The 15,001-nt window shown below is 42.6% G+C and overlaps 1 protein-coding gene across 2 annotated transcripts; it reads right to left on the bottom strand.

Annotated features, from left to right (window-relative positions):
* Positions 1–2,479: 2,479 nt before the first annotated feature.
* On the bottom strand, positions 2,480–15,001 carry VDAC3 (voltage dependent anion channel 3). 2 transcript variants are annotated; one of them, XM_060085987.1, is made up of 9 exons: positions 14,774–14,988; positions 12,532–12,600; positions 11,666–11,715; positions 8,593–8,745; positions 7,699–7,751; positions 6,390–6,617; positions 5,041–5,191; positions 4,157–4,214; positions 2,480–3,007 (listed from the first exon to the last, which is right to left on the bottom strand). In XM_060085987.1, exons 2-9 carry the CDS (start codon positions 12,596–12,598, stop codon positions 2,916–2,918), a joined length of 852 nt encoding a protein of 283 aa, XP_059941970.1. In that variant the 5' UTR covers positions 12,599–12,600; positions 14,774–14,988; the 3' UTR covers positions 2,480–2,915. The 2 variants fall into 2 exon arrangements, with proteins under 2 accessions (XP_059941970.1, XP_059941971.1); XM_060085988.1 differs by having other exon boundaries at positions 2,929–3,007; positions 4,153–4,214; positions 14,774–15,001.

Raw genomic sequence — 15,001 nt, 5'->3', positions numbered from 1 at the left:
GAGTTACAAGGCTAAACTGGAGAGACGGGGGCGGCAGCGGAGCGGGGAACTGCTCAGGTGCATTTTACAGGGAAGGAGAGCTAGTAGTGAGGATTTCCACAGGACCCCTGGCATGGCCTCCTCTCCCGGGCGACTGCACGCCAAGCTGTTTGTGTGAGCAGCCAGCAGGGTACGTCACGTAGGTGACCAGGACAGGGCCTGGCACAGAAGCTAATAAATGTGCTTTCCTTTCTGCTACAATGTAATGACGAGGGTACTCAGACCACAGCCCAGCCAGCAATATGAGTCAGTAAAACTGCGGAATAAAGGCTGAACTTCACGTCCCTATGTTCACGTCTGGGTTATTGGATCAACCCCAAGTATGGCTCTTTAGCTCTGTGAGAACACGTCACTTAAAAGGAAGAAGGATAAAGCACCGACCTACAGCAATCTCCTTCCCATCTAACTCAGGCCGCAAGTACAACCAACCTCATCAGGTAAGTAATGAAGCAGTTAATTAGGGGAGCATCTCAGCAGCATTTCCTTGCACCTCCTCATGCCCCAGCCCCATCATTTCCGTCCACCGCCCCTAAACACCACCACACTGAAGAGACACGTCCACAGCCACACCCCTCTAACCCGAGGAGCTCCCGGCGCGGCCGCCAGCCCAGCTCAGCATCCCATCCCCGTTCAGTCTGCACAGAGTTCTCCCTGGAAGGTACAGGTGTCAACAACACAGAATGAATTTGTCGTTTACGCCCCTCATTCTCTTTTCCTTTTCTGTTATACTTAATCTCCTGTAATGGTGGCTCAACCCACAAAGACAGTGAGAAGATGAAACTGTATCATGTGGCTGGTATCACAGATATCTTCTGACATAAGAAGTGGTGGTTGGAATTTGGATTCTAGTAAAGGTCATCTTTGGTGGTGGTAGGGAAACACCTTGCAGCCCTGCAATTTTCCAAAAGCAATCGTGTCCAGTTGTTTTTAAGATGACTCATCTGGAAGCTGAGCAAGGAACTTGAATAGGCAAATCAGAGAATTATAAATGATTAGTAAACATACGAAAACAGCTCCATCTCACTGGCCATTAGGGAGATGCAATTAAAGCAAGGTATCATTTTTCACCTCTAAAACTGGTAAACATCTTGACGTCTGATGACATTCGGCGTTATTGTGGACACGGGGAAATGGGTACCTCTTCACCACCACTGGTAGAAACACAGATTGGTACAGAATTTCTGAAGGGCGATTTTGTACTACTTATCGAATGTGCACAACCTATGACTCAGCAATCTCACTTCCAGAAACCGATCCTGTAGACCTGCACCTCTCATATGACAGCCCCTACATGTGGCTATTCAATTTTTTAAGTAATTTAAATGAAATAGAATTAAAAACTGAGTTCTTCCACTGACCTACTTACATTTCAAGCGCTCAACAGCTTCGCGTGGCTAGTGGCTGCCGTGTGGGACGGTGCAGACATACCTCCTTTTCATCACCACAGCAAGTTCTACTGGGCAGTGCTACCATGGGAATACTCACGGAAGTGGACAAAGATAAACGGACAAAGATATTCAACGCAGCACTCTTTGTAAAGCAGACTGGATATAGGAAAAAGGGGAACAAATAAATGCCACATTTATACAAAAGTATCAAAAGAAAAAATATGAGGCATATTTATACAAACAGAAAGAGGACTCTGCTGTTAACTTTATAAGTACGTTGCAAGACAAGATACGCATTTTAACATTTTATATAGATAGATAGATATTTATGTAATCTCTAAAGACACTGAAAAATATCCCAAGGACCTATGTCAAACTGTTAGTGGCAGTGGAAGAAAGAGGGACTGGAGAGAGGAATGGGAATTTTCACTTTTATTTATGTCCACACTGACGGAATCTGTAGCAACCAGCACATATTTTGTTAAAAAAAAAAAAAAAAGATTTTCAAAAGGAGTTCTACTCTTAGAGAGATGATTTACCAGTAAGCCCTGAAGACATGATAGTCTACTCATTTCTTTTCTCAACTGCTATTTCCATCCTCTGGCCATCATTCTTCTAGATCTAGTCATCAAAAGCACTGTCCTGATGCCCGGGCGGGCCACGGATGCGCCCCATCCAGCTGGGGCCCCGCCCACCAGCCTCTCCCGGGCAGCATTTCCCCCAATTGTACTCTTCCCTTTGCCCTCTTTTCATCCACTCACACGCTCACTCTCCTTCAGCAGCTTTACAAACTACCAACAGGATACAGTCTCTCACACTGCAACAGGTAGCAAGGACCTCGGCAGATGTGCTTCTAACCCCCCAGAACAAAACGCACGGTTTTGACAGCTCGGCCTGACCGCAGAAGAGCAGCAGGAGGGCGGTAAACAAGGGTGGTGGGGACGGGCGGCAGCACAGATGATTCAGACACAAATCCCACGGATGAGCGTTTTCCACAGCAACATCAGTCACACCAAATATAAGAAACCAGCACTGGCAAGTGAGATGAGCAATTATGTTCCAAACGTGATGGGTTCATTTTATTTATTCTGACGCAAAACGAAAGATTCCACTACCGCCGAGACCTATATATTACAAGGTCATGAAAAAGTGGTGTGGGACATGCAGGACGTGATGGACAACTGGAGGGTCGGGTCATCTCCTTTGTAACATGACACTACACTGTCGCTGAGCAACACACTGAAAATAACACCGCGGAACTGAACTGAAATGTGGCACGGACATGACAACTTCCGGGCATGCCTTCAGGCACACCTCCCTTAGGCTGGACTCGATATCTAGGCTTCTGTGTGAGGAGGATTACAATTCTTTGGAAGAAGAAAAAGTTCACACTTTTGAAATTTCACAGAAGAATTTTAAGGCCAAAACATAGTGGGTTCCTTTCTCTTCCCCTCCAGGGACAGAGCTGATGCTTTATTCACGAGCACATTAAGCTTCCAGCTCAAACCCCAGCCCGACCTTGTGCCCTCCTGCACTGAAGTTCTTGCCGTCGATCAGAGCTGACAGGGTCAGTTTCACTCCTAGGAGGAAGCAAACACCACAGTCACTTGTAACAAGCATTACGATCAGATCTGCATTTCCTAGAAACAATGGGTGGAGTCAACGGCATGGGCTACAGCTGGCTATGAGATGACCTCTGTTACTAACTCGATGCCAGGGTACCCACGGCCACCTGATCCGTAAAGCACAGTCATGGCACGCTTTATTTGGAGTTCAGGGTTAAGAATGATGAGTGATCAACCAAACTCACAAGCCACAGTAACCAAGTTATTATCAGGAATACAGTAAGTCCCCTATACACAAACCTCCAAGTTGTGAACTTTCAAAGATGCGAACGTGTGTTCACGTGTCCAGTCATGTAAGTTAGTTCACGTGTCTGGCGTACATTGTCACATGTGTGCATCCTCTACAGGTGGTTGTGCTTTTGTGCGCTTTACTGTACAGTATAGAATACAGTAGTGCGGTATCTCTATTTCAAGCCCAGCATGTCCAGAAGCAAGCATAAAAGCAGTGGTGATGTAGCTGGTACAGTACTACCCAGACATCACTAGATCGTTTCTTCAAGAGGGTAGACAGAATTGAATCCAGCAAGGAGCCAGAACCTGTGCCATCACCGTCAGCCATGAGGGAAATGGCCGCTTGCCCTCCATCTCCTATTGCTGACGATCTTTCAGCTCTCATCTCCCACCTGCTCTCCCTCCTCCAGTCAGTAACTCTTCTTGCCTGTCCACTCGATGCCAGCCCGTGTGTGCCAGCTGTTGTACTGGACTACTGTGCTTTGAAGGGTACTGTACTGTGAGACTAAACATGTTTTATTTGTTGTGCTTGTTTTTTTATGTATTATTTGTGTGAAAAGTATTATAAACCTAGTACAGTACAGTGCTATAGCCGATTGTGTTAGCTGGATACCTAGGCTAACTCTGTTGGACTTACGAACAAACTGGACTTACAAATGCGCTCTTGGAATGGAACTCATTTATATGTAGGGAACTTACTGTACAAAAATACTTTTTTAAACAAAAGTGCTTCATCTGTTTTACTTCGAACAACCAAATGTTACAAGACGGTCTGAATCAACCTAACGTGATTGCAGGTTGCCTGTAGGTTATTTTCATTATTCCTCAATCACCTTCTACCCCAAGCCCATAGTTATTCACTCCTTTACTCACCTGGTCGAAGGGTCTGAGTATAACCCAGTCCAATCAGGCTGGCATTATTCACTTTAGCCTAAGATTAGGAGATGAAATAGAAACAGTTAGAAAACAATCAATTTCATAGTATATAAGTCCAACACAACCACTCCATGCATCAGATTTCCAAAGCTGAAACACCTTAGGACCAATCCAGAATTAGTAAAACTGAAAACTTAATTAATAAAAGATAAATCTTTTAAGAAGTCAGTAGGGGACAGAGGGGACCTTGAGAATGCATGCTTAAAGGCCTCGAGCAAAATTTTAAAACACTGTGCAGCCAAACACCCCTCCTGTGAACTGCATTCTTTTGAGTTACCAGTTTTACAACCTCCGACAGTGGTAAGAGCATGAACTCTGGTGACAGACAGATCTGGGATCAAATCTTGGCACTGTCTCTTACTGTGTGACCTTGGGCAAGTTACCTGACCTCTCTAAGTCTCAGCTCCCTCAGCTATAAAATGCGGATGAGGGTAATCCTGCTCACCAAATAGAGTAGTTGTGAGGGTTAAATGAGATAATACACATAAAGTCTTAGCACAGGACCTGAGATTTAAGAGCTCAATTAGTGTTATTAACAAGAATTACCAATGACAACAGGAATAGTCATCGAAACCCAGGAACTTATAGATCAGAAAATGTTGAGGCCAAAGAGATAAAATGACTTTAGAAGGCCGGACGACAAATACAGGAGGAACTAAGATTAGAACCCACAGTTCCTGACTTCAGGTATATGCTCTTTTCACTACACAGTGAGTAGCTCAAAGTTGATAAAGAACATGCCAACTACAACCACATCACAGCATCCATTTACGACTCAGACGAAACCCCAAGAGCAGACCCGATCTGCAGCCCGTCCTTACACATAGGGAAGTTCTACAGTCCAGCTTGTACTTGGCGGCGATGCCGAAGCGGGTGTTGTTGCTGCCGGCCGTCCACGCGAGGCTCACTGACGTCTCGACCTTCTCGTTCACCCTCTGGTAGATCGAGCCTCCAAACTCCGTGCCGTCGTTCCTGTGTTCACAGCACAAGGAAAGTCATTAGTATCTAGTTTGTTACAACATGGAAACAACGTCTAAGACTACCTAAATCAGGGTCTTATTTTACAGCTACAGACTTCAGCAGACTTCTAGCAGAGCTGACTTCCCAACAAACCGGTTATGTGATTTATAGCCACCTAATTAAAGCACAGTAACATCTGACTCATTTACTTGGCTCCTCCACATGACATGAATTTCTTAGACACAATTCAATTGTGCACAAAGGCAGACACCTCAAGGAAGTATGAACTGTATGTCTCTGAGATGTTCACAGTATTTAGAAACTCCAAAGTAGGGTTATATAAAGATTCTGCGAAAAATAATATATAGTAGTACAAGCCAATTCTGGACTTCACTCGAAACACAACCTTAGCATTAGAGAGCACCCTCCAGACAACAGCTACAGTGCATGGCCCCAGGGAAGTACGCGACGTATTGCTTCAGAGCACCTCAGCAGTCAGTTCCTGAGTTTTCATAATACTGTTTCATCAATTTCAATGCCTCTTTCTACACCACTAGCGACTTTATTTTAGTCACCATAAGTGGAATAGAGTGTCTAGTGGAAAGCAATCTGCAACACTTCAAAAACACAGAGCTGACGCTTTTCTTCCTGGGACAGCAGCAGTGCCCAGTAGGCCAAGACATAAAATACAGTTTAAAAGTTCAAATCCATGTAACCAACAGCCTAAGACTTGAACCCAGGACTGCTCTGAGGACTTCTGAATACAACCCAGGTAACTGGGTTCTGACCAGGGTACCTGAAAACCTCCAGAGAATTACACCGGGGATGCTCCAGGACGCTCAGATCAATTAGGGGGTTGCTCATGATCCTAACAGACCTGCTTCTAGAAACTGACAAGATGAACAGGGAACCGGAGGAAGCAGGAACGCCTCCAAAGGATCCCTTCTACCTGCCCCGGGCTCCCTCCATCCCAGTGGCTGGGGTACAGGCTCAGAGGCCAGCAACTGCCAGCGGCACAGCACCAGCGCCAAGTGCACTAACTCTGCAGCGCTTTGCCGACTACGAGCGGCGCAGTGAGGCTGGATGTCCACCAAGGCATGACGTCATGCCAGCACCACCCCTTCCAACCTTCTCCTCATGCTAATGGCTACCATCCTTCTGGGCAACTGTGCCGGCACTAAAGGAGGAACTCTGAACTATGAACACTCACACGTGAGTGTGCAGCTGGAAGTCTGAAGCCTTGTAACCCAGGGCGAAATTATTCTGTGACAGTTTGGATTTGGCTGTGTCAAAACTCATCTGATAGCCAGCAAGCCAACCTTCAATGGCCAACACAGCCCAGCCATAGATGGTTGGTCCAGAAAAATCTATATCAACATTACTGCCAACACTGAAACAATCCCGTTTATAGGAGGCCTTCAATTTCCCACTCTTCTTTCTGTAAAAAAAAAAAAAAAAAATGAAAACAGTACAAGTTTTCACTGCTGTCCAGAAATCTTTAGGGTAAGATCCCTCCTCTCCCATAATGTAAATACTGTTTTGGCAGGTGGCACATATACAGTAAAAATGTTTCAAATGACAGCTCTACAAATGTAATTTTGTTAGGATTAGAAATATATATACTATTTTTTACCTATTCCTCACTGTAAGTTCAAATGATAGGGTATTTCATGATTAATTTCATGAAAGCGTAAGTATAAAAAGGTGTAAGATATTTCAGTACCAAATTAATAATCTGAATGTGTATGTATACAGACATACAAGAAACCAAATTCCTTTAAATGTTTCCAAATGCTACAAAAGGTAACACCCGACAGACTTCTAAACTATTAACCTGTCATAGAGAGAAGTGTACTTTTTTTTTTAATAAGCATATTTATTTTCCTTAGGCCAGTGTTTTCTCCCTGGACAATGTTAGATGGATGGAACAGAAGTGTACATTTTTGAAGGACAATACTGAAGACACGAAATCAGTTCTTAGTAGTCCTGCGCTTGTCCTGCAGACAACACAGGTGTGTAGCAGGAAGGACGCGCCTGCTGTTACAGTGGAGGAGAAATGCCACGTGGCCCCCGTCGAGCGCCTGTCCTTTAGAGACAGGCAGGTGGGAAACAACATAATCCCCATTTTTCAGATGAAAAAACTGAGTCAGAGAAGTTGGGGGATTTATAAAGGCTAAGAAATCAAGTAAGTGGAACTATTCTTTGCAGTGTTCTGGTGCCAGGAGACTACACTCCTCTTAAGATGTTAACTTCTCAGCAAGACATCACATCCATGAATCTCCAGGACAGCTTAAAAAATATCTCGTCTCAGACCCCTCTAGCTCCTAAATTTTTTCTACTATGTGCCTCTTTGAGTGTCACATAGGGAGTGTCCTCAGGGAGGGTCCCACCCTCCCTCCTGCACACACAGGTCTCAGTGCCCCTCACCTCCAGAGCTCCTCCTGCAGCTCCCTGCCCTAGACCTCTCTATCCCTTCAAGCCACAAGACCATTTCAGAAAATGGGGTTGGGAATAATTACCCTGTGTTCGGTACAAATATGGTATCAAGAGTCAGTTTCAACCCTTCAGCCAACTGAAAAATAAAGATTTCAAATTAACAATCAGAAATTTTTAATTCTTTTCTTGACTTGAAAAACCAATTCTAAAGTTTTCTCTAACTTCCTCTCTAACAAATAAGAAAGTCATTAAAGAAAGCCAAATATTAAATGATTTAATAAATTGCCTCTTCTTCCTTCCCTGCCCCCTATCCCACTCCCCTCACCCCCAGGCTTCATCATGATTCTCTCACCCAAAAAAAGGCTAAAACATATAGGTCAAATCCTGTTATAGCCAATAATGTAAACTAGAGTACAAAACCACAAAATCCCAATACAACAAAATAACTGTGATACTCTCTTGAAATTATTATAACTGGACATTTAACAAGCCAACCTAAGTAATTTATTCAGCTATACATACATATGCATTATCTATATATGGTAATGTGCAAATAAACATACTTCAAAAAATAGTGCCCTGAATGTAGCAGGCACTTGACAAATAACTGCTGAAAGATTTTCTCTTTGAAAACATTCAAGAATTTTAGAAACACTTTTCTGTGGAGTCAATTTTGCAATGATTACAAAACAAAATTAAATTAGATCACTACAAATAGCTTGGTCTACTCAGGAGAGGCTCAGCTGTGTAACAGTAAGTATTTTAGAACTGGTCAGAACAAAAGATATCATAATTATGTACGTAGCAACAAAACCTTACTTTCTAGAAACATAAAACATACCAAAGAAGGCCACATGCAGAGAAAAAATACGAAAACTAGACAGGGCGCAAGATCTCAAATTATATCTTGGGGATTTGTTCATCATTTTATCCCCAAGATAACTTTACCCTACAAATAAGTTCCAACGCTCTCTTACCTTATTCTCCAAAGAGATTTCTGTCCCAAGAGTATTGTCTGTGTTCCACTTCTGGGTGAAGGTCAGTCCATAGTCACAAATCTTGTATTTGGTCTCTAGGTTGCCTGATGCTTTCCCTGTATCAGTGTAAGCATGACCAGAAGTACAAAATTCCTGGTAAGAAAAAATAATTACTTTAAAATCAGCTCATCAGATAGAAAATATTCATTCCAGAAAGTAATGTTCAATATGGCAGAAACCAACACAACTCACTTTTCACCACTTTTCCCATTACTCCACCTCTCTTACTGATATTTCTGTGCCATATACTCTCTTACTAAATGGGAATCTCTCGTTTAAAAGAAAAATATCTTTACTGAAAATAAACGCCTTTTCTAAAAAGACAAAAATACTGAATCTTAAATATGTACTTTCATGACATGAAAAAGACTATCAGTTCTCTATCATACCTTTTGAACTATTAGTTAACTTTAAAGTCCTTAAAAATCCCCAAACACTAGAAGCCCTAGATTGCCCCCCTTTTAATAGGGCCAGAACTTTAATGCATTAAAAAGCCTTATTTTTATTGTGGTGAAATACACTTAACATAAAATTTACCATTTTAACCATTTTTATGTGTACAGTTCACTGGCATTAAGTACATTCACACTGTTATAAAAACTTTATTGCTTTTGTCCACAAAACTATCCGTAAGACTATCAGCATAAACAATTTCAATTGAAAGTACCCATTTTTCACAAGAAAATGGAATGTTGTAACTTATCCTTCTTCCCTGTCAAATAGTTACTATGAATGCCTTAAAATATATCCTCCTCCCAGTTAGGTGTCCCTCAGTCGTATGACAATAAGCAATTAGAAATAGATCTCCTTCTAGGGGAAGCAAACAGTCAACACCTGTCACTGTCAATCTATGAACTGTCAAGAAAAAAACGTTTCTGATTGGCCCCGTTTTTAAAGAACATTTCTGAAATATTGCCAACAGTAATGAAACCCCACCAACCCTGCCCCCTAACGCTCGTTCTACAGGCCGATGAAACAACTGGGAAACTGTGATCTGTTTATCTACACCACGCAGAAAGTTTTCAAAGAGAATATCACACTGCACACTAAGGGCAAGGCCTCGGTAAAACACGATAAAATGCTAGTCATGTTTAATAGTTTACATCACTTTCTTTTAGTAGATCCAGCTACCTAGTGTTTCATTTTTCACATTTACCTTTCATAAACTTGCAAGTATAGCAAATATAAACCTTAATTTTGGTGCAAAAAATAAAGGTAAAAGAGTATTTAGTCTATATTTCTTTCTTATCATCATTTCTTAGTCTGAAGCTCTGTCAAAAATCTAAAATGCCAGAGGTACAAATCTCAAAGAAAAGGCTAGAATTTTCCTAAGTTGAGTTCCAGGCTCACAATTGCTTCAGTTTTTGTCTGATTTCATAATTAGCTCAAACAGTGCAAAATATATTTATAACATGCACATAACATCTACGGTTCTGCATTAAATGCTAGTATGCAACAAAACAATCATGAAAATGTGACTGTTATAGATAGCATATCATAAAAATACCAAGATACGATCGAGAAAATTTGGAGCAGTGGATGAAATTTACCCTCAATCAGTACCAGAGAACAAGAGCAACCATAAAAACAAGCACACAAATATACTGTTTTTCTTACCATCTGAATGAATATTCACACACAACAGCAGCATGAAAGGGAGATAAAATTTTAGTTGTTGATTTTTGCAACACAAACCTACCTTGAGCAAATTCTGAAGTACTAATCAAAATGAGTATAACTTTTCTATTTTAATAGACAATATAACAAAATCCAATCCTAGTAAGGTAGCTGCATACATATTTATTTACTGCTAGAAAACCCAGGGAAAGAATCATAGTGACAAACCAGGACTATATGAAACATAAGACAAAGCACCATAAACACTCCACATGCTTCTTGCCCTTCTAATTTAATCATTATATCCAGAAATAAAATTTGTGCTGGTTTGAATAGGTAAATACCAAACAAAAAAGATGCAGCCAATAAAGAGAAATCAGAGAATAAGGTGAAGGTAAAGTTGATCTATTTGCTGAGACTTACTTAAAGAAAGCTCTGGTTAGTGATGCTTTGATAATACACTGATATATCCTTTACCATATTCTTAACTTCCAGTAAAAAAGACTTTATGAACATTAATAAAAACTGTAGACTAATCTTCTACATGCATTTCTACATTTGTTTCAACTAATCATGAAGGGACAGAGACTAAAATTAATTTGTTTTTGCAAAAGGGCAACAAAATTTGCATGAACCCAATACAAGGGAAGCAAAGATTTTAGTGTCCATACACATATTCATGAAAGTATAAAGATATGGCATGGGTCAAATATATATATATATATATACATACATATGTATACATATATTCTGTATCTTCTGAGAATAAGACTCAGAATACTCTTATTATGACAAACACAAAGGGTCTCCCTCCAAATTCAACCTGACTGTCCTTGAGCTCAAGTGGCTGAGCAGCTCACTGAAATGTGAGAGCAGGACAAAGCTGTAGGGAAGACAGCATAGCACCAAAACTATGTCGTTTCAAGTAACTTGACTAAACAATGATTTTTAAACAGGTTCCTTTAAGTTAATTATGCTACATCTATTAAAAATATATTAAGGGGCTTCCCTGGTGGTGCAGTGGTTGAGAATCCGCCTGCCAACGCAGGGGACACGGGTTTGATCCCTGGTCCGTGAAGATCCCACATGCCATATACGGGCCTAGAGCAACTAGGCCCGTGCACCACAACTACTGAGCCTGCGCTCTAGAGCCTGCGAGCCACAGCTACTGAGCCCATGCGCCACAACTACTGAAGCCCATGCACCTAGAGCCCGTGCTCCCCAACAAGAGAAGCCACCGCGATGAGGAGCCCGTGCACCACAACGAAGAGCAGCCCCCGCTTGCCACAACTAGAGAAACCCACGTGCAGCAACAAAGACCCAACGCAGCCGAAAATAAAATTAATTAATTATTTAACTGAAAAAATATATATATATATATATATTAAGTACTTACCACTCCACTACATGACTTGGTTCTCAGATCCATTTTGACCATGCCAAATCCTAGACACACACACACACAAAAAATTAATGTACAAAATGTGACATGCACTCCAGTCTTTGCAACTTAGAAATTATGAAAATAGTCCATAGTACATTCCATATGGAAAATACTCAGTATTCTTGTTAGGTGAGAGTTCCACAAGGAACTGAATTATAACAAAATAACTTAAGTTTAATTTCTAAGTCCCTCAAAATAATGACATATTATGAAAATATAAGTTAAAAAAACAAATGGATGAAAGGAATATGTACTATTTTAAGAACCAAAATTATTAGAAATTATGTATATATATACAAGCTTAAAATATATAATTAACATTACTAGTTAATAAAAAATCAAATGTGTACAGCACAAAAAATTTTAAATGTAAAGACTAAATTTTTAAAACTAAAAATAAATGTCCACTTGCTTTCAAACACTGCATGTTCCTCCAAAGAAGTCAAAAGCTGTGTCTTCACCCTCGTGAAAATACTGCCATTACTTGGAGGAGGAAAACTACACCCCGTACGTTAGCTGTCCCCAGGGCTAACCAAAGGAGGCACACATATTACAGATTTATATGATTTCACCTGACAGATGATATTAAATATGCAAATGCTATGCATGTGTTAATGTACATAACAGCTTTTAATGCCTGTGGGACTCTACCTCTAAAAACAGAAGTCTAGTAACCTGCTAATGGTGATCCCCTTAAATCTTGTAAAATAGATTAATGCTGACTTAACCTCATTTTACTAAGCACAGTATCTCCCATATAGTAGGCATTCAGTACTAATGCTTACCCCCAAATTGGCAATTCACAATAGCATACTTACCATATCCTTTGTTGAAGACATCCTTGGCAGCCTTTCCTAGGTCACAGTAAGTCGGTGTGTTACACATATCTTATGAAGAAAAATGAGGACAAGGGAATAAAAGTAACTATTTAGTAGTTATTCACAGTTCAGCTGTTTAGTTCTGTGAGAAGAGGTATATAGTTTTTTCTTCCTTTGCGTCTTTAATGCTTATGCCCTAATGCAAGCCAAGTTGAGAGAAAGCATGCTGCTCCTTTAAAAAGAGCTTTCCAGAATGCTAGCGGATAAAAGGGTTTTTCATGAGATTCACAAAGATCATCTTTCTGATTGCACTGCAAAGAAAAGAAATTTCTCCCAGGCTGAAGGAGATGCTCTGTTAAACTGGACTTTTACTTTTTAAAAAAATGCAAAAATGTACATTAGAAAAACATTTCTTGGGTTGTTATAAAGGCAAAGAGCTGTGTAAGGTGTCAAGGTAAATTTTCTGAGGATCTGTAAAACAGATGCAATTAAACATCTTCGGGGTTACCGTTTTTGCCGCTCTGACATTCAGTTCTTAAGAATTACCACACTAATTGAAATGTATTCACCCAGAGTATGCCCTCTCTCAAAACTCTTCTTAAAATAAAGTGCTATAATCTTACCTAGTAACCAGATATAGGACAGGGTCTACCTGCAGCAGTCTGCTCCCCCAAATCAGTATACACTCTAAAGTTACAGCCTTCAAAACCCAAGGGGCTTGACTTTTCATCTTGCCTACTTAGTATTCAGCCAGCCTTTCTACTGCCAAGATGACCCTCACATCAAAATCTCAGGCCTATCGACACTGCTGGACATACCACTCCTTTGCCCTGTGCACCACGGGAAACCTCTTCCTGCAGCAGCTTCAAAAGCCACATCCAACAGGTCGTAGAACCACCTCAAGCAACCCCAGTGGCCCCAGTACTACACCAGAAACATCCAGAGCACCAGCTAGCCCCTGAACCACCTACACAACCGAAGGTATTTACTTCTATTTGGCCGAGCTCTTAGTCTGGCCTGATAAGCTTCTGCCTATTCCACCACACCTGAACACTACACACACTTTATAGTGCACTTCGTAATTGTGAATTCACTTAAAATTTGTCCCTTAACCTAAACCTGTCAACCATGACAGATATTAGGATATGTTAAGAGAACAGAGTATTAAAATATATATAAAGTTAAGAAGAAAGCCTAAAGGTGAGAGGAGATAAATGTACTGACTCATAGCATCGTAAAGCTTTGTTCTAAGCCACAAGGTTTCATAGTTCACTCCCAGAGCAATTGATTTACAATTCAGTCCTTTGTGTTCAAAGGATCAATTTTTGGCTTTTTACACATTGCCAACTGCAATCTGATATTACTCTTTATGACCACAACCGATGCCGGTATCTGTTGAAATGTTTCCCGAAGTTCAGTCTAAAACGCAGGCACTACGTATTCAAATAGAAATGTTAAGGTTTTACAGTCTGGTTTTTTTCTCTACCGACAAGAGAAAAGATACACTTAAATGTTTAGAAACATCCATCCAGGGACCCATTACAGTCTTTTAGCATTTTGCTTCTTTTTCAAAACGACCTGCCAGACACTTTGCAAAAGTCGTGTAGGGGGTTGGACCTCAATTTTGCCTAGTTCCAGATTACTTTTTCAGGCCCAGGATCCTGATGGGAAGTGCACTGCTGGTATGATCAAGCAAAAACTCGAGAAGCCCCGGAGACGTCACGTTCCGCACATTTCCATGACTACAAATGCACTTGTCCGTGGGCACGCACAGCGCACCGGGGTTGCAGGAGCCGCAGTCGGGGGGTGGGGGGTGGCGGGTTAGTTATAACCCAGCTTCACAGGATTACTAACGGGACCGTCAGCTCGCCTCGCCCCTTGAAGGTGCACATTCAGCATCCTCCCCTCGGCGGCAGGGAGTGGAAGAGCCCTCCTGATGCTGGACTCCAATGCCGGGGAGGAAGCCGGGGGCGGGGGTGGGTTCGGGGTTCGAGGACCCGACTTCCCTCGAAACCAACCTCCCGTCCGGCCTGACGCCCGGAGAGTCCTGGGGGCCAGGCGGGCGCGAGCAGGTGGCGGCGCGGCGGTTCATCACCCGAGGGGCCGGTACCCGCCGACCCCGCCCGCGGGCCCGCGCCCCGTTAGGCGGCCCTTCCTCCCGCAGGGCCCTGCCGGTCGCCGCCCCGCCCCCGCCCGGCCGCCGGCCGCCGGCCCGCCGGCCCGCGGCCCCGGCTCGCCTTACCTCCGACGGGAGGACCTGTCCGCTCAGCCAGGAGGGCGCGCCCGCTCCGCCAGGGCACCGAAGAAGGTCTTCTTCAGAGCAACGCCGTCCGCGCCTGCGCGGCCCCACGCCCGCGGCGCCTGCGCGCCCCGAGCCCCGCGTCGCGGCTGCGCCGGAGTGTCGCGCCGGGGTCGGACCTACATCTCCAACCGTCCGAGTACGCGCGTGCGCGGCAGGGCCCGGCGCGCA

The sequence above is a fragment of the Mesoplodon densirostris genome, chromosome 20 (assembly GCF_025265405.1).
Source record: "Mesoplodon densirostris isolate mMesDen1 chromosome 20, mMesDen1 primary haplotype, whole genome shotgun sequence".
Taxonomy (NCBI): Eukaryota; Metazoa; Chordata; class Mammalia; order Artiodactyla; family Ziphiidae; genus Mesoplodon; species Mesoplodon densirostris.
Note: the sequence above shows the minus strand (reverse complement) of the source record. Positions and strands in the feature narration are given on the sequence as shown.